Here is a 23,888-nt window from a genome sequence, read left to right as displayed (position 1 = left end):
AAGCTGAAGTCCTGGAAGCTAAAGCGCTCGCCTATGAGAGATGCGCTGGCATTCTTTGGCCCCTAGAGGGCGCTGGCGCTCAAAGAGTTAACTGGAGCTCAGTTAGTCTGTTCTTGACTACTATGTCAGAGACTACTATGTCAGTGGTTCTCAAACCTTTTCATGTGAAGGACCCCCAAACTGATATTTATTTGGCCACGGACCCGCATCTCAAAATATTTAGTTCCAGGGACCCCCCCAGAAGCAAAATTGGAGTTACAAATGTTCGCTTTAAAATACATATTGTGGGGTCCCAGATTCAAAACTCAACCAACACCAGACAAATGGACAGTTTAAGCCACTTTTGGGCACTTTTATTTATAACACACAAGGGTAAATTAACAGCAGCAGAGCCTCGCTCCGATAAAGCAAGTACTTTTACAACACAAAGTATAGCGTTTTCTTAAATGTCTTCAGAATAACTTAGGCATCACTTGTTCAAAGAAACAGTTGCTCATATTAGTCAGAGCTAGTCAACATAACTCAATGCATAACGTACAACTAAAGGTATCCCCGGCCCGGGGCACAATGATAACTTGCGAGTGTTCTGGGGTTCAGATATGATTCAAAGTACAGTTTCAAAGCCGTCACACTCACGGGCAGTGCGCATAGAGTACTAGATGTTTACAGGTACAATTCCAGAACCCTCGCTTAGTGATACTTGCATGTGTTTCGTAGTTCAGATATGTTTCAAGGCACAGTTTCAAAACCGTCACACTCACGGGCAGTGCGCATAGAGTACGAGATGTTTACAGGTACAATTCCAAAACCCTCGCACTCGCCATCGTGCGGCTCTCCATTCACCAGACTCAGCGTCTCCTATATTGCCTGGTGGAAAATAGACACGCTGTGTTAGTATTGCATTCCTCTGTATTACAATTAGGAGCAGAACGTGTGGAGTGTAGCTTAATATCTAAGGCATTCTTACCGCCGTCAGCCCGACCGCCAGTACAGTGAGCCAGTGCAGACTGAGAGAGAGAAGGCTCCTTTGTTTCCCTAAAGGGCCCAGCCCTGAGCCACGCAGCTGTGCTCAGATTAAGCTGATTGAACAGGTAATTCGGCAGGTAACGCCCTTCTATTACCTGCCCCAGGGCTGGGTGTTGTCTCTGAGAGCCAGCTCTCCTCCCTCTCCACTGACCCAGTGTGCTGTGGGGCTCACCTGTGAGGCGGTTGCCTAGCGACAGTCCACACATCCTCCCCCTAAGCTCGCCGTTGCTACCGGGAGCTTCACTCTTCTCATCCTCATACAATCTCGAAAGGGCGTCGACATGGGGGATTTGTTTCCCGGGTCTGTGTTCCACATGGAAATGATAATCTTGGAGCTCCAGGAACCAGCGCGTCACTCGGCTGTTCCTATCCTTGTTACGAGACATCCACTTCAGGGGCGCATGGTCCGTGATGAGGGTGAAGGTGCGGCCCCACAGGTAATATCTCAGGTGATGTATGGCCCACTTCACGGCCAGAGCTTCTTTCTCCACGACGGCATAGTTCCTCTCATGCTTCAGCAGCTTCCGGCTGGCATATAGGACGGGGTGCTCCTCTCCATCCACCACCTGGGCGAGCACGGCTCCCAACCCGGTATTGGAGGCGTCGGTGTGGAGTAGGAAGGGCTTTCCGAAGTCTGGTGCCACCAACACAGGTTCTTCACACAGGGCGTCTTTCAGCGTTTGGAAAGCTGTTTCCGTCTCAGGCGTCCACCTGACCAGCCGGGGTAGAGACTGGCGCGTCAGGTCGTATAGGGGGGCTGCAACAGTAGCATAACCTTTAATAAACTTTTGGTAATATGACAACAAACCTAAATATGACTTCACCTGTTTCTGGGTGACAGGGCGGGGCCAGTTCCTTATTTTTTCCACTTTCCTCTCCTGGGGTTTCACGCACCCCCGACCGATCGTGAAGCCGAGGTAGTTAGTCTCGGTGAGGCCGACGCGACACTTCTTGGCGTTGGCCGTGAGCCCAGCCTTCCGAAGGGCCCCTAGGACAGCTTCCAGGTGGTGGAGGTGCAGGTCCCAGCTGGAACTGTGGATCACGATGTCGTCTAGGTAGGCGGCTGCGTAGTCCCGGTGGGGTCTCAACACGCAGTCCATCAGCCGTTGAAAGGTGGCGGGGGCCCCATGGACTCCGAAAGGTAGGACTGTGTACTGGTAGAGCCCCTCCGGGGTGGAGAAGGCCGTCTTCTCCTTGGCCCTCTCCGTCAGGGGTACCTGCCAGTACCCCTTCGTGAGGTCGAGGGTGCTCACGTACCGCGCCGGGCCCAGTTGTTCGATCAGCTCGTCTACTCGTGGCATGGGGTATGCGTCGAAGGCGGAGACTTCATTCAGCTTTCGGAAGTCATTACAGAAGCGTAGAGACCCATCTGGCTTCGGGACGATGACGATAGGGCTGGACCATGGGCTTCGAGATTCTTCGATCACTCCGAGCTCCAACATCATCTCCACTTCCTCCTTGATGGCTTTACGCCTGGCTTCTGGAATGCGATATGGTCGCTGCCGGACCACCCTCCCGGGTGTAGTTATGATGTCATGGCGAATGACCGGGGTCCGTCCGGGCAGGGCGGAGAAAACGTCACGGGCCCGGCTCAGCACTTCTTTTACGTCCTGCTTCTGGGCCGGGGCTAGGTCCTCTCCTATGGGCACTTCGGGGAAAGACTGGGGAGAACTGGACGTTAATAGGACAGAGGACGGCAGAGGCTCCGCCACATGCCATTTCTTCAAAAGGTTCACATGGTAAATCTGTTTCCGTTTCCGGCGGCCCGGCTGGCTCACACAGTAGTTCACAGGACCCACTTTCTCCAACACCTCGTAGGGGCCGTGCCATTTTGCCAAAAATTTACATTCAGAGGTGGGCACTAGGACCAAAACTTTCTCGCCCACTTTGAATTCTCTAATGGTGGCTCCTCGGTTATAGGTGCGAGCTTGCTCCCGCTGGGCTTGCTGCATATGCTCTTTGACTATGGGCCACACTTTCCTGGCCCGGGCCTGCAGAACGTCTACGTGTTCAATTACATTTCGGTGGGCGGGCTGTTGGCTCTCCCAAGTTTCTTTTGCAATGTCTAGTAGTCCACGGGGACTCCTCCCATACAACAGTTCAAAGGGGGAGAAGCCCGTGGAGGACTGGGGAACCTCTCGGATGGCAAACAGTACATATGGAATTAATTGGTCCCAATCTTTCCCATCTTTGTCAATTACTTTCTTTAGCATTTTCTTTAATGTTGCGTTAAAGCGTTCACAGAGGCCATCAGTCTGAGGGTGAAAGACTGACGTACGAATACGTTTAACTTTAAGCCACTGATATAACTTCGACAAAACTGTCGACATAAAACAGGTGCCTTGATCAGTCAAAATTTCACTGGCAATTCCCACCCGGCTAAACAGCATGACTAGTTCGTGTGCTATGGCCTTGGCTGTAGCTGCCCGCAGTGGAATGGCCTCGGGATACCTAGTGGCATAGTCGATAATTACAAGTAAGTACTTGTGGCCTCGGCCAGATTTTGGTAGGGGCCCCACTATATCCATGGCGATACGTGAGAATGGGATTTCAATAATGGGTAGAGGTACAAGGGGGTTCCTATAGTAGGGCCGTGGGGCCGTTTTCTGGCAATCTGGGCAGCTTTTACAAAAATCTTCTACTGCCCGCTTTATGCCGGGCCAGTAAAACCGGGCCAAAATACGTTCGGAAGTCTTTTCTACTGCCAAATGAGCCCCCAGTTGGTGAGTGTGAGCTAAATACAGTACCCGTGACACATAAGACTTAGGGACCAACAATTGTTCTAGAGTGTCACCTGCCCTGTCTTTAGTTAGCCTGTACAATAGGTCATTTTTCACTATAAAGCAAGGAAACGTGTATTCACTCACCCCCTCACACTTTTTGCCATCTATGGCCACCACACGCTGTCTGGCTAGGTTCAGGTTCGGGTCCGCCCATTGGTCGGCGGCGTACTTCCCGCTCCTCGGCCCACGGTCCGGCTCCAATGCCGAAAACCCGGGGACTTCATCTCCCTCCGGCGTCACGCTGTCCTCTACGGCCGCACGGCGTCCCCGCCGGGTCCGCGCTCCACTGGTTGCCAACCCGTCTTCACTTCTCTCGCTCTCCCTCTCGAGCGCCTCCTCCTCCCCTCTTCCTTCCTCCGCGGAGGTGCTGTCGTCGTGGGCCTCGTCGCTCGGGCCGAACACGGGGCAGGCGCGGTAGGTGGTTCTCGGCTGGCTGTGGCGGGGACGGCGTCGTCTTCGCCCCTCGAGGTTTCGTCTCGGCGGCCAGTACTGATCGTAGAGCGGGCAGTCAGAGCCGATGAGTAGTGGGACAGGGAGGTTGGGAACCACACCAGCCGTCACGAGCAGGTCTCCCCTCGGCGAGAGCACTTTGATCTGTGTGACGGGGTAGAAGCGGAGATCGCCGTGGACGCAGGTTACGGGAACGGTGACGTCGCCCACCTTCCCCGCCAGGTCAGGGTGAACTAGTGTGACAGCGCTGCCCGAGTCTAACAGGGCGTGGGTGTCCACGCCTCGGATGCGCACCGGTACCTCGGCGTGCCGTCGTCTTCCCGTGCCGGAGTGCAGACACGGCCGGGGCGCCTCCGAGGCGGACGCACTGGGCATGGACGCGTCCCTCCTCACCTCCGGACAGGACCAGGACAGGTGATCCGGCTGGCCGCAGACGTAACACCGCCGCTGGGTAGGGGGAGTTCGTCCGCTTCTCTCCGGCGGCGCGCTCCGGGGACGTGGTGGCGAACGGGGAGCGTTTGGCCGCCGCTGTCTCTCTCGGCCGGCGCGCTCCTCCCGCCTCATCATCTCAGTGCTCACATGATGATTTTCCAGTAAAGCTATCAGCTCTTCCAACGAACCGGGGCTCACTCTAGATGCGTATTGTCGGGCGTCTGGCGGCAATGCTCTGATACAGCGGTCGATTACGAGTCTCTCCACAGCGGGGGGATCCCCCGGGCTGGTCAGCCAGCCAGTCGTCAGACGAAGCAGGGAGGCCAGCTGGGCACGGGGCGGCCCGTCAGATCTATACATCCAATTGTGGTACCGCTGTGCCCGGGCCGGGATACTATAACCATAACTTGCTAATATTGCTGCTTTTAACTTATTAAAGTCTCGAGCGTCTGCTGTTGAGAGGTCGCGGCAAGCCCGCTGCGCCTCGCCAGTCAAGAACGGAGCCAGCACCGCGGCCCACTCAGCCTGAGGCCACCGTTCCTGAGTAGCTGTGCGCTCAAACAATTCCAAATAAGCTTCGATATCATCGTCAGCGGGGACAAATTTAGTGAGTATTTCGGCTGGGGCTCGCGCTGCTGCTGTGTCCCTATTCATTTTACGTATGAGCTCATGCACGGCTGTCTGTAACTCAGCCTGGCTTTTTAACAGCGCCGTAAGCGCCTGTGCATGTTCCACTGTGTGTCGCTGGTGAGGTTCGAAACCCGATTCTCCACCAAATGTGGGGTCCCAGATTCAAAACTCAACCAACACCAGACAAATGGACAGTTTAAGCCACTTTTGGGCACTTTTATTTATAACACACAAGGGTAAATTAACAGCAGCAGAGCCTCGCTCCGATAAAGCAAGTACTTTTACAACACAAAGTATAGCGTTTTCTTAAATGTCTTCAGAATAACTTAGGCATCACTTGTTCAAAGAAACAGTTGCTCATATTAGTCAGAGCTAGTCAACATAACTCAATGCATAACGTACAACTAAAGGTATCCCCGGCCCGGGGCACAATGATAACTTGCGAGTGTTCTGGGGTTCAGATATGATTCAAAGTACAGTTTCAAAGCCGTCACACTCACGGGCAGTGCGCATAGAGTACTAGATGTTTACAGGTACAATTCCAGAACCCTCGCTTAGTGATACTTGCATGTGTTTCGTAGTTCAGATATGTTTCAAGGCACAGTTTCAAAACCGTCACACTCACGGGCAGTGCGCATAGAGTACGAGATGTTTACAGGTACAATTCCAAAACCCTCGCACTCGCCATCGTGCGGCTCTCCATTCACCAGACTCAGCGTCTCCTATATTGCCTGGTGGAAAATAGACACGCTGTGTTAGTATTGCATTCCTCTGTATTACAATTAGGAGCAGAACGTGTGGAGTGTAGCTTAATATCTAAGGCATTCTTACCGCCGTCAGCCCGACCGCCAGTACAGTGAGCCAGTGCAGACTGAGAGAGAGAAGGCTCCTTTGTTTCCCTAAAGGGCCCAGCCCTGAGCCACGCAGCTGTGCTCAGATTAAGCTGATTGAACAGGTAATTCGGCAGGTAACGCCCTTCTATTACCTGCCCCAGGGCTGGGTGTTGTCTCTGAGAGCCAGCTCTCCTCCCTCTCCACTGACCCAGTGTGCTGTGGGGCTCACCTGTGAGGCGGTTGCCTAGCGACAGTCCACAATATATTCAAAGATTTGCACACATTTTCACGACTTTTAAAAAAAAAAGCTTAAGTATTCAATAAGATGCAATAGGATATAAGTATGCATAGGCACGAGTAATCCTTGACATAATACTCAGTCATCAGCGATCTACAAGCTTACGATGCACCGCGATGCGACGTGTTTTGAGCTTGTAGATTGGCTATTTCCGGCAAGTGACACCGGCAAGTGATCGGCTATTTCCGGCTATTTCCGGCAAGTGACACAAAATGAGTAAACTGAATTGGCTCTGTGCATAACTGTAGTTTTCTAGAGGGTGGCATACCTGTTTTCTGTTCAGGTTCACAATTGACAATTTACTAATCCAGAGCAATTTACAATAAGCAAGAACAGCACAAGGTAATACATCAAATGTACTACTAATCTAGGATCATAGGTAAACCAAGAACTAGGGCTGTCAAGTATTACATAATGGTCTAATTGCAATTATTTGAGGTAATCGCAATTATTTTGCATAATCGTTATAATCATTTCCATGTTGAGAAATGTTAATATAGTTAGCAACACTTTCAAAAAGTAGTGGAAATAGCAGATCTACAAGTTGACGCATTGAGCTTGTAGATCGGCTATTTCCACTATCAATGTTCTTTTTTAAGTATAAAATTGTCAAATATGTCAGTAATTTCTTTGTATATTGAAATTATGTGTCATGATTGCCATGTGCAACTTCAAAGCCTAAAAGCCAAACAGAATCGCAATTATTTGAGTGACAATTAATCGTCATGTAAAATGTCATAATCGTGACAGCCCTACCAAGAACCTAGATTCAGGTTCAGTTTCACAGGAAGGTGTCATGTGTTTCCCATTCAAAAGTCTTCTTAGATTAGATTAGATTTATTTATTATCTTTATTATCTAAAAATATATTAAGTATCATTTTAAACTTGAATAACAAAGTTATTTTCAGTCAGTTCTAACCAAAATGGCTATTATCTCAACGTTTTCCTCGCAACATTTTGGACATACAAGGTTTCCACCCGACAACGACGATATGCTATAAATATAAGGTACTGGGAGTGTAGGGGTGCCTCGGATTAAAAAAATATGTGCCCTGAGACAAAAGAGTTTGGGAACCCCTGCTCTATACAGTATTATGATAAATCAACATGTCTACTGTGAAAAATCTCTGTTGGTAAATGATGCACATCTGATGCCCCCCCCCCCCCCATCTCTCTCTTTTCCGTATGTCTTCCTTTCATCCATGCTGTGTTTCCTCTTGGCAGCCGGTGAACGTGTGAACCCAGACAAGCTGAAGCTAGACTGGGTAAAGCCAGGGGTGTCACACTAAATCCTGGGCCCTGGGTAAAAGGATTCACTGCAGGGCCCCCATGAGTGTTCTTCATAGGGTGAGGGGGTTTAACCCATTTAGACCGGGAACGCATGATTACGCGTTACTTTGTGCTTTAACTCTTGAAAAATAGTAGATCTACAAGCTGGTACTATTTTTGAAAAATCTTGAAAATGTGTTCAAATCCTTCTAAGGTTTTTTGAAAAACCTATGTTTCTATATGTCAGTGGTGCGCAAACCTTTTCATGTGAAGGACCCCCAAACTGATGTATGTATTTGGCCACGGACCCCCATCTCAAAATATTTAGATCCAGGGACCCCCCCAGAAGCAAAATATGAGTTACAAACGTTCGCTTAAAAAATACATAAATACAAAGATTTGCTCACATTTTCACGACCGAGTGTCGCGCTGCGAGCTTGTATATCTGCTATTTTTTGCAATAGCTAAAGTATAAAATGATTAAGGCCTCCTCCACCTTGGGCCCTAGTAACTCAGTCCCACTCCCCCCCCCCCCCCCTTGTGACGCCCCTGTGGGTAAAGAAATGCGGTCAGCCGCTCACCTCAAGGCGCTTGACGTGCCCATATACCTCCCATTCCACTTCATTCCCCACCAGTGACCAAAATATTTTATTTGGTCTGCAGAAGAGCGCACACCGCACTCCTCTGGAATGCGGGGATATTTTCATAATCTGGTTTGTTTATCTACCAAATCAATCCCTCTTCACTCTGTTTTCCCTCGCAGCCGGCCCAAGCGAAACAACGTGACTTGTGTTTAGAGCAACAGGACGGGAGCTGACATTTCGGGAGGCAAACCCGAGCCGCTCCTGGGGTTTAAGTAGCGTTGTCGCACCCTGCGTGAGAGAGACGCGGCATGAAGACCATTATTAATGCGGTGCGCTGCCTTCTCCATATTAGGATATTGGTTCCCTGGTTGCTTGAAAGAGAGGGACTTGTGTTTATTGGATGGCGTAACTGTGACTTTGCGTTTTGAGGATATTTATCCGAGCAGCAAACAAAGTGAGTTCCTTCTGTAGTGTTTGGGGCAGCATTTTGTTTGATGCTTTGGCTGCATGCTTTTATGCTGGATGTTAAATGGCACAATGGCCAAGGGTTTGAAGCTGTAATTTGATGTTTATTTTCAGCTATATGAGACATATAAAGAACTAAAACCCTTTCTGTTTGTAGTAGTCGGAAATGCATAAAGATTATTTTGGCAATTCTTGTTTTTTTATTAGATAGTTTCGTGCACAGAGACAGGAAACTGAGGTCAGAGAGAAAGGAGACATGCGAGACACAATGGGAGTCGGATTCAAACTCGAGTCCTCGTGACTCACAAGGAACATGTGGCCCGTGCAATGACTAGCCGAACGACCACATAACCCAAGAAGACAATATAGAACCTCAAAACATTTTAGTAAAATAAATGCAGTCTCAGTGCACATTGATGCTGAAGCAAAGCAATAGGGCAAGATTTTTTTGCTTAATTTTGCCTGGCGATTTACATTTAAGTTTTCATAGTGGTAATGTCTAAACAGCAGTGTGTGGTAGCCACACACACCACAACCTATTGCATGTCTGGTATATGCCGGCTTTTGTACTATAACTATGTGACTATATTTCAGCAATTCTACTGTATCTACAAAATAAACGTTTAAATAAAGAAATGTGTGTTTTGATTTGACTCCATATGGGTAGTGCAGCCATCAGGCACTGACCGTGTTCACTTGGCTTTTTAGTTTTCAGCAGGGAAAGCTGGCTTGTGGTGGACATTGTTGTAAAAATGTAGATTTTGCCACGGACATACACAATAAAATTAGTACACAAGCACATAAAGAGCTAGGCCTAAACGACCAATACAGGTCAAAAGTCAGAGTTATTAGGGTCCTTGAAAATAAAACATTTGTCCTAGCTGACTCCTATAATGTGCCATAGTGTCGAGGCAAATCAGTGTTAAACATATTCTAAGAAGACGGGCATTCAGTAATTGGGCAAAATAAGAACGTTGTAATAATGTTATGTAACAAACAAAACATTTGCCACGGTTAAGGCCAAGGCTTGCCACGGACACATTTTGTCCGTGTACGGACACATTGATGACCCCTGGAAAAGCGCCTCGCGTGCACTGCAGTGCGCGACGCCAAGCTGCTGGAGTTTCTAAAAACATGGTCAGGAAAAAAAAAGCCCAGTAGACACGGGGCCTCATCCACGCTGGGGAACATGACCAGGGACGTGCTGGCCATTGGGAAAAGCGGGACAACTCCCGAACGGCCGGTTCATTCCCGGCCAGTCCAGGCCGGCCATTAGGAAAATAATTAAAATCAAATGTCGGCCTTCATTCCATTTTGGGGGCTGGGCGGCTAACAAAGTAAACCGTCACTGTCGGGCAGAAACCTATATCTCCAAGTTTAAAATTTGTAATTTTTTTTCGCATAGCAAAGCCCTGCTTATTCATAAAAGGCTGTCGCACAAAAGTAGTGAAAACAGCAGATCTACAAGCACACAACGCCTCGCACCGCGAGGCGTTGTGTGCTTGTAGATCGGCTGTTTTCACTAGTTTAAATCATTTTTAAAATGGTTTTGGACATATTAAGTTTCCACCCGACAATGACAAAATATAACTCATGTAATTGGCCCACTGGCTTGTCACTTGTCATGATCTGAAATGGCAAATCTTTGAGTAGCAGCAGTGCTATAGAGGGAGATCTCTCTCTATAGCGCGCAATGAGGGCCTCTACAACTCTTTTTCCCGGGCTGAATCAGGGGCCCAGCACGTCCCTGAACATGACTCACAGTTTGACACTGACTTGGAACAGGAACCCACAACGAACGGAGGCTGTTGTCCTTTTAGCATGACTGACACATGTAATGCCAGTTGTAAACGCCACGGTTCCTCCCTCTATTCTTTAATTGGACCTCCATTAGCTTTGTGGTCGCGCAAACTCATTCTGCTCCCCGTTGCTCAATCTGTGTGCTATTATTATCGTCTCTGTCCGGGGCGGAAACCTTGCATGTCCGAAACTAGTTGTTTTTCTAGGATTCGAATTCAAAAACGGCAAAAGCAGCAGATCTACAGGCTCCATCTGCTGCTTGCGTCGCTTTTGTGTGATGCTATAGTATGATCAAGTGGAGCGTTAATTCACGAAAATACACCAAAATGTTTGAATATGGGGATAAGAGGTTTCTGCCCGACTGAGACGTTATGTAATAATAGACTTATTGAAAAGAAGGCTGTAATTGAGCCACTGTAGTAACATAGTTGACGTAGTGACGTATGGGAGTAACCAACGGCTTGCTCCCTTCTGCGTGCGTGCGTGCGTGCGTGTGTGTATATGTGCACACGTGTGTTGTGTGCATGTGTAGGAGTAGCCATGTGCATACACGGACATCAACGGGGGCTTGAGCCCCTGCCCTTTTATCCGTCTGTAAAAAGTGCCCTCTCCAGATCATGAATGCAGCTTTTACTGTGGTGAAAGAAATGCAAAATACACTCTTTCCATGATGAAGGCAGCATTCAAGAGAATTGCCTTGTCCAAACTCTCCTGAACTTGAATCAGGCCCGGATTGACAGTAGGGAGTAGGGGGACGATTCCCCCTGGCCTGGTGCCTCCTGAAAAAAATAAAAAGATCCCCTTTGCGCAGGCCACATATCCAGCAGCAGCAGGGCTTCATACAGCAGCCCTGCCTGTGTAACTTGACACCACAGCTGGCCTGTGCTGACAGCTACTCGCCCCCTCCCCTCTCTAAACAGAAGAGCAACGTGTGTTTTCTCCCCAAGGGATTGGTCAAAAAGGACAGCAATCAACTTTTTTTTTGGAAGAATCAATGCGTGATTGGTTAGTTTGGCTTTCTGGCCAGGCCCTACCACAAGCGTGCTCACAGACAGACCGACCGGCTAAGGAAGGCAGCACACAAACACACGTCTGACTGAGGATAGTGGCCAGACAGCAGAGAGAAGAAGGCGACAAAATAAATAAATAAATGGTTAAATTATGGACCCCAACCCCAGCCGCATAGCCCCACAAAGAAAAAGAGAAAACATGGAGCTGAAGGGTGAGAAGGATGGGGGGAAATGTTATACTGACTGAAATGTTCAAAGCTTCAGCATGCAGTCTTCTAGTAAGAATGATGCAGCAACAAGTAAGTTGTTTCAATATAAACACTGATTCTTCTCAAGTTTCTCAACATGCATGTGGATCCCTAGGGGAGCATTAGGCCAGATAAATTCATTGACGTTATTAGGATTATTAAGAACACAATTTGTTCCATTTTGTACCCTAACAAAGTTAGATCATTTTAATAGCATGAACACAAATTGCTGTCTGTAATGACTCTCAAGTTACACTTGAGGGTTTGGAGGAAACATTTGGTGGATACTAGTATGCACAACTCTAAAATAACTGGTGCAATTTTGTGTTGGAGCGCCTCTGTGCGGCTGCAGAGTTAAGGTGCTATCTATCCCTGAGATCACACTACTAAGTGATTATGCTAATGTATGGACAGAAGTTAAGAAATGGGAAACATTGTACTGAGTTGGAGTTTCATACACCATCTTCAGGCATATTCTACACTATTGTTGTCATTTTATATATAATTTGAGCTTGACTGTGATACATGTGGCTACCTGATTGATTGATGTTTTTGTGGGATAGAGAAACATGTGAAGCTGCTGTGCTGTTGAAACAGACAATCTGTAAGCTAGCTATGTGGTATGTTGTTTGTAGGGTGGAGGCCAGTGCTTGTTAGTTCCAGTAATTATTCCACAATGTCTTCCTAACTGAATAGGAGGTTCCATAGCACTACTAGCAGAATGGAACTACTAGCAGGTAGTGATGATTCTAACTGAATATAAGATTATTCCGGGGGAGAGGTGCATGCAGAGCTCTACTCAGTGATAATACAGTACAGTACTAGATTGTACAGTTTTACATTGAACATTGGCGTTTGCATATAATATTGATATAGTAAGCTGACATCTAAATGCTTTGCTGACAAAATAATACTATATTTTTATTTAATTGCATACCATATAAATAATATGGACTGGATATAGAACACTTTCTAGTGTGACTGTTGGTATATATGGAATAATGATTTTCAGTGATCACTTAGCCCATGTGGAAAGGAAAAATACTGTAACTGTTGTCTTCATATGATTGCTCCTATGACATACTGCACTGTCTGCACAGAAGCGAGTGTTGTAGTGACTACTTCTGTAGGCCTATACAGTGGGTGGTATGTATTAGTATATTAGTTTTTTAAGTGTTTTGTTTTACAAGAAACATCTCAGCCAAACAGAACTGAAACTGTAAGGCTGTCACATGTGTGTGAGTGCGGGTGGCAGGCGCGTTCATGTATTTTCATGTTGCCTAGTGTTTGGGTAGAGTGGCCTGGAAGGGTGTATGGGTCCCTATGGCCCAGACAGGCCCACTCCGGCCCTGACTTGAATGCAGCATCTTATGTGGAAATAATTGGCCTCTCTATGTAGAAATCAAGCATTGCGTTGTGAGCTGGGGGTCGGCTATTCTCAAGATTTTCACCAAAAGGCCCTTTTAGAAATGTATATTTTTTAAAACCTATTTGCAGATTGTCACATTCATACAGTGCAGGGTTTACATTTTCACATTATTTCAAGATTCACATTTTAGTCCATTTCAAAGTTAGTTTTACGTGGTGTCATCCTGTTAGGTTTCATGTGCCATTTCTCCCAAGGAATGTTTCTTCTTGTAGTCTGAGTTTATGGGTAAATCTCTCCATCACATATATTTCCTCCACAATGCACAGCCACTGCTATAGCCGGAGGGTCACTTTTATACCACAATCTTGTGATGATTTTTTGCTGGCTGCCAGCAACACCTTGACCAGATACATGTCTTCTCCCTGCATGTTTTCCTGTGTCAAGTTTCCTAGAGCACCACTTGTTTTCGGTATTTCAGTATCTCCTTTATTACTGACCATATATCGTCCCAATATTTGTCCCCTTTTAGAAATGTCACACCCTGCCTCTCTATCCAGTGTTGTTTTTGACAGAAAATTTTGATTTAGTTTTAGTCATAGTCTTTTGAATAAAATGTCTTTTCGTTTTAGTCATAATTTAGTCACCTGAACATTTTTAGTTTTAGTCAAATTTTAGTCGACTAAATGTCATAAGATTTTAGGCGACTAAATCTACAGTCGATTTAGTCAACTGAAATGTATTTTGGCAGGCCTTGATGGCATCGTAATGACTGATTTTACACTTGGTTGCGCGCTGAAAATAGCAGATCTACAAGCTCTATTTTCAGCACGCAACACCTGAGAGCAACCAAACATAAAACGTTTTAGTCTAGTTTTTATTTTGTTGATGAAATTGTCAATATATTTAGTCTTAGTTTTAGTCATCACAGCTTAGTTTTTTTATTTAGTTTCCGTCAGTGGAAAAAAAGGCAGTCGACAAACATTTTTCGTCATAGTTTTAGTCGACGAGATCAACACTGTCTCTAACGTTCTCTGCGCGTCCCTGCGTAGGAGCATGAGTCTGCTTGTCTCTAACGTTCTCTGCACGTCCCTGTGTAGGAGCATGAGTCTGCTTGTCTCTAACGTTCTCTGCACCTCCCTGCGTAGGAGCATGAGTCTGCTTGTCTCTAACGTTCTCTGCACGTCCCTGTGTAGGAGCATGAGTCTGCTGGCGGCTCTGGAGGAGAGCTACGAGGTGGACCTGGTGTACATCACAGAGAGGATCATCTCCGTCTCCTTCCCCAGCTGCGTGGAGGAGCAGAGCTACTCCAACAACGTGCGCGAGGTGGCCTCCATGCTGCGCTCCAAACACGGCCACAACTACCTGGTAAGGCATTCACCAAATATTCGAATATTCGAATATCAAAGTCACTATTAGACGTTGTTCACCGAAGTCGAATATTCGCTTTTTTTCTTTTTTTATTATTATTGTTTTCTCTTTAAAAAATATATAGTTTATAAAGCTTGGCTAGATAGGAAGTCATAGTTGAGTTGCCAATGACCCTTGGTGGATGAATTTGTTAATGCTCTATACCAGGGGTTCTCAAACATTTTTAGGCCGTGACCCCCAAAATAAACATATTTGAACTGGGGACCCCCACCCTGACAAGCACTTGGAATTGTAGGTATTAGATTTAATGTGACTCGGTTCCGCAGATAAATATTGTGAAAATAGCAGATCTACATGCTGCGAGGCGTTGTGAGCATGTATATCGGCTATTTTCACAACGTTCGCCTCTTGCTGACTTAATTTTGACAGTTTGGCAGGTCCTGTCGAATATTCGACTATTCCAATACTTTGAGGTCGAATAATTCGAATACTAAAAATCACTATTTGTGAATGCCCAACTACCTGGTAGAGAAACCTCTTAGCTCCATGTTTTAATCTTTTGTGCGTGTGTGTTCTCCTACTTGAGCGACACACAAAAGAAGCAGATCTACATTTGCGCCGTGTCTAGAGCTTGTAGATCTGCTTCTTTGGCTATTCTTTATTTGAGTACTGAAATGTTTTAATAAACACATTGATGTCAGAAGCACCAGTACAATACTGCCTAAAAAGAAGCCCCAAGTCCTTGTGGTCTGTTTTGGTCGTACTTTCTACGACGTTAGTCTCGTGTGGCGTTAATCTCGTACTACGGACATACACACCAAGCCAGACGTAGGAGCGGTTAGCGCCGCTCATAAACATTCGAGTTAAAGCTTTATTATGTATTTTTCTTTACGGTAGAGTATGTTAACTCTTTTAGTGCTCAAACCGAACAATTTCGGGTTTTCTTTCAATCCAATACATTTTTTTTGCTATTTTACTTACCCTGAGCTGCTTGTAGAGACGTGGGTGGTCCTGGCTCCTCCGACGCGGTTTAGAATAAAGTTTAGAGCCCCCCAAAAAAAACTCAATCTATGCGCGACGTATCCGAGGTGCCGAAACCGAACAATTCCGCGAGCTCTTTCCACCAGCCCGTAATCGGGTAACGCCGCCGCATCGCGCCGCCTAATCCAATACATTCTCACATCTTTGAAGACCATTTTCTCTGAACTGTGTTCTTATGGAAGCGAAAATGTTTTTTTGCGGCTAAATCGCCGCAAATCGGGCTTCAAAAAAAAAAAAAGCCTATAGCCATCTGTTAGCGCTCTTCATCCGGGTCATGTTCATTCCACTGGTCAACGTGAAATGAAAATCCACTGCTGCGTGGGTACCCGTATGTTAAAGCGTTGGCCTATGGGGGAATGTCTGGCACTTTGGCGGCCTCTTGTACGTGGCCCTTGGCAGTTAACAAGTTAACTCATTCACTGCCTGGCCCGATAGTCCCGAGAATATTTTAATGTCTCTACCCGCCAGGCCCGATAATCCCGAGAATTTTCCGTTTTTGAAACAAATCTGCTATTTTCATAAAAGAACCATGTTATACAAAATGTAATGCCTCAACTCTTAGTGCTCGTCAGGATGGGGGGACGGGGTCTCCAGGTAAAATATGATTATTTTGGCCGTGGCCTGAAAAGGTTGGGTTTTCTGAACAAGATGCAAGAGTTATTCACAGAACAACGAGTGTCTTCTACTGTACCGGCTCTTTCTCATTTTCGTGACGTGAATTTGTTGGACGTGAATCTTCATAGATGCAACAAAACGCTCATGGAGCAAAGAGAGTTGCCTCCAGAGTTGAGGTTTTCACAGTCAGCCATCATGCGAGTCCATATCGTCACTGTCGGCCCAGAAACCTTGTATCTCCAAGTTTCAAATGCTTCAAATTTTTGTGACGTGAAGCCCTGCTTCATCAGACAAGGCCGTCATGAAAACAGCAGATCTACAAGCACACAACGCCTCGCACCCGCGAGGCATTGTGTGCTTGTAGATCGGCTGTTTTGGTATATTATACTCCTTTTCCACAAGTTATTGTCTCTGAGGTCCGCGGAACTGCTTAACACGTCTTTAACGTCTTTTCCTGAGGATACCACCCAGATGATGCGTTCTAGTTTGCCCATACACCCCGCTGTTTCGGTCTAAAAGTCTGCAAATGTTTGCAATGAACTAAAATCACAACTTTCTGAATTTATTGTAAGTATTGAAAGAAATTCAGTGTTGAGTGTCTGCATATTCAGCACTTGCATTTAAAAAGAAGAACAAAGAAGACTAAATGAAAAGCACATTACAGTCCACCCAAAAAATGTCATGTCAGAGACGGATGACGTCGTTCTGTCTCAGCATTGTGTCTTTGTGGCGGCTCCAGCCAGAGGACTTCATCCACATCACACCATTCAATGCTTTTTTGCAAAGTAATTTGCCTTTTTTAATTGTACTTTTATTTGCTACTCTTCTTTCTTGTGCGCATGCGAATAATAATATTTTGACAGAGGACTTGGGCTGTTCTACTTGGTCCAGGTAAAAAAAAAACAATAAAAAAAGACATTTGTAAATAGTTGATGCATTCAAACGTGGCTGTATGCAACAAACATGTTGGTTAAAAACAATATCCCTGCACTTTACTGGTAATAAAATGCTTTGAAAAGTGACACTATTGTGTCAGGAGGGCCCTATGACGACCCACCAACACAATGGTGGTGGTCCCCAGCTTGCTTGTAGTCAGGATGGTGGTCCCTGGGTCAAAATCAGTTGAAAACCCCTGGTGTAGTATGATCAAGTTGGGCGCACAAAACACTTTCAGTTAATTGTCGTTGTTGTTTTTGTAAAGCCTAGATCAGGGGTCTTCAACGTTTTCAGGCCAAGGACCCCTTAGTTGAGAGAGAGATGAAGCAGGGACCCCCACAACCTGTTCATAGATTCCATATAGTTTCATTGTTTGACAGCACAATCATCAGTTTATTTTGGATTCATGTCAAATTGTGTTTTCAGATATTTAACCACTTGATGAACCGTCAATACTTAGGCCTGATAAACTTGACCTCTCACTCTGTACTTGGTCTGCTCTTTTTCCCCCCCTGCACCAAACCTCTTGGCCCAAAATAGCCGATCTACAAGCTCACAACTCCTCGCACTGCGAGGCGTTGTGAGCTTGTAGATCTGCTATTTTTGTCTAAAGTTCTCAGAATATGGACGTTAGGGTTAAGTGGTTTGTACAAAAAAGGAGAAAAAAAGTTTCTATCACACAAAGATTTGGAGGACCCCCTGTAGTAACTCTGAGGACACCTTAGGGGTCCCGGGCCCCCTGTTGAAGACCCCTGGCCTAGTTCTTATTTTTTGTTTTATTCCAGTTAAAGCTGCACTACTGTATGTAACCAGGGGCGTCACAAGGGGTAGGAAAGTGGGACTGAGTTACTGGGGCCCAAGGTGGAGGGGCCCTAATAACTTTATCTATTGAAAAATAGCAGATATACAAGCTCACAGCGCGGCACCGAGTGCCGCGCTGCGAGCTTGTAGATCTGCTATTTTTGAAAAGTTGTGAAAATGTGTGAAAATCTTTGAATATATGTATTTTTAACTCAAATTTTGCTTCTGGGGGTCCCTGGAACTAAATATTTTGAGATCGGGGTCCGTGGCCAAATACATATCATCTTGGGGGTCCTTGACAAAGGTTCTTCACACATGTTCCTGATTTTTCAAAAATAGCAGATATACAAGCTCGCAGCGCGGCACTCGGTGCTGCGCTGTGAGCTTGTATATCTGCTATTTTTCAATAGTTAACATTCATGGGGGGCCCGCAGTGAATCCTTGTACCCAGGGCCCAGAATTTGGTGTGACGCCCCTGTATGTAACGTTCCTCTTCTAGCCTGGGTTTGAACCCGGGTCTCTTGTGCAGAGTGCTGACATCTTTAGCACTGAGCTAATAGAGCCTGCTGTCAAAGCAGAAACAGCATGGGGTCAAAGGTCATGTCAAACCCAGACACAGGATCTAAATGTCTCAGTAGGAGAGCGGGGAGACCAAATACAGCTGTTATTGTATTAACACATCTGGTGCCAACCCAGAGTTTCCCGAGTTTGAAAAGGTACCACCCCTGTGCCAACCCCGAGTTTCCCGAGTTTGAAAAGGTACCACCCCTGTGCCAACCCCGAGTTTCCCGAGTTTGGGCCGTTTTTGAAGATTCATTTTTTTTTTCTTTTTTTTTTTTTCTTTTTTTTTCGACCTCCAGAAATGTATTAGGCATGATCACGATCGCGAAATTGCATGTTTAACCCCCATACCAACCCATTCTTTCAAACATGGCAGCCATTTTTGTTTACATCTGAAGAAAACATATAATGGCTAATAAATGATTAGCCCCAACCCACAGGTTGAGAACCACTGCACTAATGGATGCTCTGACGTTCAGGTTTGCCTGAGTGTGCTTATTGTTGTTGTTGTCGTGTTCACCGCGTTTTAAATGTTTCACTTCACAGCTCTTCAACCTCAGTGAGAAACGCTACGATATCAACCAGCTCAATCCAAAGGTAAAACTCACTATAAGTCACTATGCTGTAGTCTGTAGCAGGTCCTGTTATTTTGTTAAGTCAATCAAATTTGATTTGTAAAACATGTTTAGAGACAACCAAGGCTGACCAAACTAAGTGCTGCACAGCAAACACAATACAGAAATCGTTAACAGTATACAAGTATATTAAAAGTATATTTTGTTTTGTTGCGTTCTTCTCCTCTCCTAGCTTCTCTGTTATTCAGCTCTTTTCCCTGACTTATCACAACCTCATGAACTTTTGATTTCCATGTGTAAAGACAACAAAGTGGCCGCACGCACACACATATCTAAAGTGCCAGTCTCTCTCTCTCTCTCTCTCTCTCTCTCTCTCTCTCGCTCTCTCTCGCTCCCTCTCTCTCTCTCGCTCTCTCTCTCGCTCTCTCTCTCGCTCTCTCTCCCTCTCTCCTTCAGGTGTTAGACTTTGGTTGGCCCGACCACCATGCTCCTGCCCTGGACAAGATCTGTAGCATCTGCAAGGCCATGGACACGTGGCTGAGTGCAGACAGCCACAACGTGGTGGTCATACACAACAAGGTGAGTCTGTCTGTCTGTCTGTCTGTCTGTCTGTCTGTCTGTCTGTCTGCTCCACGGACAGCTGGAAGTTGGGACGAGACCTGTTTTTCTAAGTTCACCGGCTCTCAATAGTGCAGATTTTGAGAGTGAATAATGCAGGTAAACTAAATGAAAGTTCAGGCCGAGTCTCAGGCTACATCTTTCCAAACAATCCCAACGTGTTTCAAAAGTATTTCATAGATAAAATCGGAAAATCTAATTGTTTTCATGAAACAAGAATAGTGAAAATAGCGATCCACAAGCTCGCAGCGCCGCATTGTGAGCTTGTAGATATAATATTTTCACTAGTTTGGGTCATGAGCAAACGTCTAATTTCTCCATTGGGTCTCGAGCTGAAACGTTTGGGAACCACTGCTGTACATTAGTCCAAGGAGGCTCAGGGTCAGGGATCCCAATATACGCTACAAAATACTCAGTGTCCATTTAACTCTGAGAGTGTTTGAAAGGGTCCATTTTGGACCGCCGGTGGTCCAAAATGGTGGCGTTCTAGAACCCGGTTGTACTAGTTTTCTTGTTTGAGCGTTGTGCACCGGCAGCAGAGGGAGCTCTCAGTCTCTGCACACGCAACCCTATCCCCTGCAGCTGTGTGTGTGTGTGTGTGTGTGTGTGTGTGTGTGTGTGTGTGTGTGTGTGTGTGTGTGTGTGTGTGTGTGTGTGTGTGTGTGTGTGTGTGTGTGTGTGTGTGTGTGTGTGTGCGTGCGTGCGTGCTGTTCGTATTCTTTGTGTGTGTTAGGGTTGCAACGGTATGAGATTGTTAACACCGAAAATATCGTCCGTGTCAACACCGTGGTTATCGGTAACACCGTTTCAACCACCATTGCGTGTCTTGTCGTCTTGTGAGCACTCAGTAGCAGCCAATGCTACCTCATCAAGCTACAACAACAACAACAACCATCCGACCATATAAAAAATTCAGATTTGTAAAAAAGCAAAAACACGGTTAGGGTTAGGGTTCTTGTTTGGCTAATCGTTGTTTTTCCGCCTACTGCGCGATGTGACATTATAAAGCCACAACTAGTCTCCTGGAACGTGCCCTGCGAGTGGGGACGAGACATCATGCAGTCTGATGGGCTTTGCCTCGCTCCATAGATGATCCGTTTATTCTGAATCTGTTCTCGACACTCCCACACAAGGAACAGCTCCCAGCCTCCCGCGATTGAGAACTGAATCCCTTTTATAATTTTTATCCCACGATTTTGCAACCCATTTTTTCACCCAGTGCCAATTGCCTATGTAATCCTGGGCTCTGCTCTCCCTCTGCCGCGCCTGGGGAGACAACGGACTGACCTCATGCTTCCTTCAATGCATGAGTAGTCCAAGTTATTTCTTTTCACCTGACTGGGGGGATTTTTCTCTGCTCTCCCTCTGCCTCGCCTGGGGAGACAACGGACTGACCTCATGCTTCCTTCAATGCATGAGTAGTCCAAGTTGTTTCTTTTCACATGACAGGGGGGATTTTCCCCGGGATGGACGTAGCGCGTGGAAGGAACATGTTATTCCAACCAGTTCCTTTCCCCTCCATCAAGCGCCCCGGCTGGCCAGGGGGAGGCATTATTGAGACCAGGATTACTGCATGTTTTTGTGAGGGTATCAACCCTAGGAGACACGGGGAGAACATTCAAACTCCACACAGAAAGGCCCTATCGCCGACCCCACCTAGGGTGTGAGCACTGATGACGTGGAGGGAGAAACACGCCCCCAACACCCACAGCGTCCCCCGGCGGGAATCGAACCCAGTTAATGCCCTAGTGTGTACAGTACGTGGGTACATGCGTGGTGCGTGCGAGTGAGAGATGCTGTGCATGCCTCCCCACCATTCAGTCCAATGTATGTGATTAACTCCGATATGCTCAGCTACCGTATGTACTGTACGTAAGAAAAAGAAAGAAAGAAAAAAAAGCCCTGCCGAAATATCCTGGCGCGCTCACGGCAGCGTGCTATGTGGCAAAACACACCCGTTAGCGGCACGTAGCCCAAATAAACCCCCAAGCACGCTAGACAAAAACAAGCCATGAAAATATATTGGCCAATATTATTTGGCTCCGTTTTTTTGGGGGGGGGACTTAACCCCGGGGTGTCCGTCTGATTGCAACACATCATGTATTAACCATTTAGGCCTAGGATTATTGACTGCTTTAACTATTGAAAAATAGCAGATATACAAGCTCACAGCGCTGCGAGCTTGTAGATCTGCTATTTTTGAAAAAGTCGTGAAAATGTGTGCACATCTTTGAATATATGTATTTTCAAAGCGAACGTTTGTAACTCAAATTTTGCTTCTGGGTGGTCCCTGGAACTAAATATTTTGAGATGGGGGTCCGTGGCCAAATAAATATCATTTTGGGGGTCCTTCACATGAAAAGGTTTGAGAACCACTGACATAGTAGTCTCTCAAGAACAGACTAACTGAGCTCCAGTTAAGTGAAAAGGACCTTTTCTTTGAGGATGGCTGGCCAGATTGCTGACATATAGAAACATAGGTTTTTCCAAAAATCTTAGAAGGATTCAAAAGACACTTATAGAATCGGGTCAAAATTGAAATTTTCACGATTTTTCAAAAATAGCAGATCTACGAGCTCGCAGCGCGGCACTCGGTGCCGCACTGTGAGCTTGTATATCTGCTATTTTTCAAATAGTTAAATCATAAAATAATGATACACAAAGTGTGTACCCGTTCTAAGTGGGTTAATAATCGGAGCTCCGTAGCCAAACATCCCCACAGAGAGGACACAAAACAAGAGCGTTGCCATGGAGAGGCCGCTGTTATTCTCTCTGTCTCTCCCCGAGATGAGTAATGTTCAGGGGTGTCGCAACCAAATCCTGGGCCCTGGGTTCAAGGATTCACCGCGGGCCCCCCATGAATGTTCTTCATAGGGGGAGGGGGTCTGACCCATCTAGACTGGGAACGCATTATTACGCGTTATTTTGGGCTTTAACTATTGAAAAATAGCAGATATACAAGCTCACAGCGCGGCACCGAGTGCCGCGCTGCGAGCTTGTAGATCTGCTATTTTCGAAAGATCATGAAAATGTGTGCAAGCCTTTGAATAGTTTCAAATCCTTCCAAGGTTTTTTGAAAAACCTATGTTTCTGTAGTGGCGTTTCCATAAAGCTTCTTAATGCACATTAAGGCTTTTGTGCATAAATCTTTTTATGGAAAAACTTCAAAATTCGAATGACTATTATCCGCAAAAACATTTATGCGCTTGGAGGAGGTGGATTTTATCGAAAAAACTAAATGCGCATTTAGTGAATGGAAACGGGTCAGCCAATAAATGCGAATAAATTAAGACCTTCTGGTCCATCGTCCTCCAAGCTAACACTTTCCCCTGCTGCTTAATTAACGTCCATTGTATAGTGTCAGCCCACAAAACAAACCAGTTGTTACACACGTGACACGGACCGTGTGTACATTTTTCCCGTTTTCACAACGTGCCAGGCTGCCAACCTGTAGCTCTTTACAGACTGTTGTGCAAAGACAACCTCCGACAGAACTAGTGGTGGGCAAGGAGGTAGGGAGCGCTTCGCTGTGTTCAGCTGGACCGCGCTGAGTCGGCTCATGCGACCGTCGCTAATTCGAATGACACCCGCAAATGGAAACAGGCTAAATTTGCTTTGTCTTAATGCGCATTTCTGATGAACCGTTTCCTATTTTCGAATAAGTTTATGGAAACATGACTTATGTCAGTGGTGCTCAAACTTTTTCACGTGAAGGACCCCCAAAATTATATATATTTGGCCACGGACCCCCATCTCAAAACATTTAGTTCCAGGGACCCCCCAGAAGCAAAACTTTAGTTACAAACGTTCGCCTAAAAAAATACATTTATTCAAAGATTTGCACACATTTTCACGACTTTTCAAAAAAAGCAGATCTGCAAGCTCACAGCGTGGCACTCGGTGCCGCGCTGTGAGCTTGTATATCTGCTATTTTTTCAATAGCTAAAGTATAAAATAATTAAGGCCTCCTCCACCTTGGGCCCTAGTGACTCAGTCCCACTTTCCCCCCCTGGCCCCTGCGTGTGCGGAGCTGGAATTTTGCGGTGGTCACTAGGAAGCATATAGCGGGGTGGCTTGGATTTCCATGCATCAACAACAGAGCCTTTCCTGGAGGACGCCACGCTGTTTTTAGTGGGCTATTTACAACGTGGAACATAACTCAACCTTAACAATGC

At 46.2% G+C, this 23,888-nt stretch overlaps 1 protein-coding gene across 1 annotated transcript in view; it reads left to right on the top strand.

The window, feature by feature from the left end:
- The window catches only part of tns1b (tensin 1b), a gene marked incomplete at its 5' end in the record, with an annotated part of 487,320 nt that overhangs the window by 317,823 nt on the left and 145,609 nt on the right, over positions 1-23,888 (top strand). Inside the window, 10 exons of the mRNA XM_080752851.1 lie at positions 1,368-1,463; positions 1,545-1,764; positions 2,188-2,765; positions 3,942-4,223; positions 4,524-4,673; positions 11,383-11,500; positions 14,296-14,303; positions 14,392-14,563; positions 19,067-19,117; positions 19,552-19,674. Coding sequence (XP_080608977.1) covers positions 1,368-1,463; positions 1,545-1,764; positions 2,188-2,765; positions 3,942-4,223; positions 4,524-4,673; positions 11,383-11,500; positions 14,296-14,303; positions 14,392-14,563; positions 19,067-19,117; positions 19,552-19,674 — 1,798 coding nt within the window. The remainder of the gene's footprint in view (positions 1-1,367; positions 1,464-1,544; positions 1,765-2,187; positions 2,766-3,941; positions 4,224-4,523; positions 4,674-11,382; positions 11,501-14,295; positions 14,304-14,391; positions 14,564-19,066; positions 19,118-19,551; positions 19,675-23,888) is intronic.

This window comes from Nannobrachium achirus, assembly GCF_963921795.1.
Source record: "Nannobrachium achirus genome assembly, chromosome: 22".
In the NCBI taxonomy this organism is placed as follows: Eukaryota; Metazoa; Chordata; class Actinopteri; order Myctophiformes; family Myctophidae; genus Nannobrachium; species Nannobrachium achirus.
This window is presented reverse-complemented; position numbering and strand designations above follow the sequence as displayed.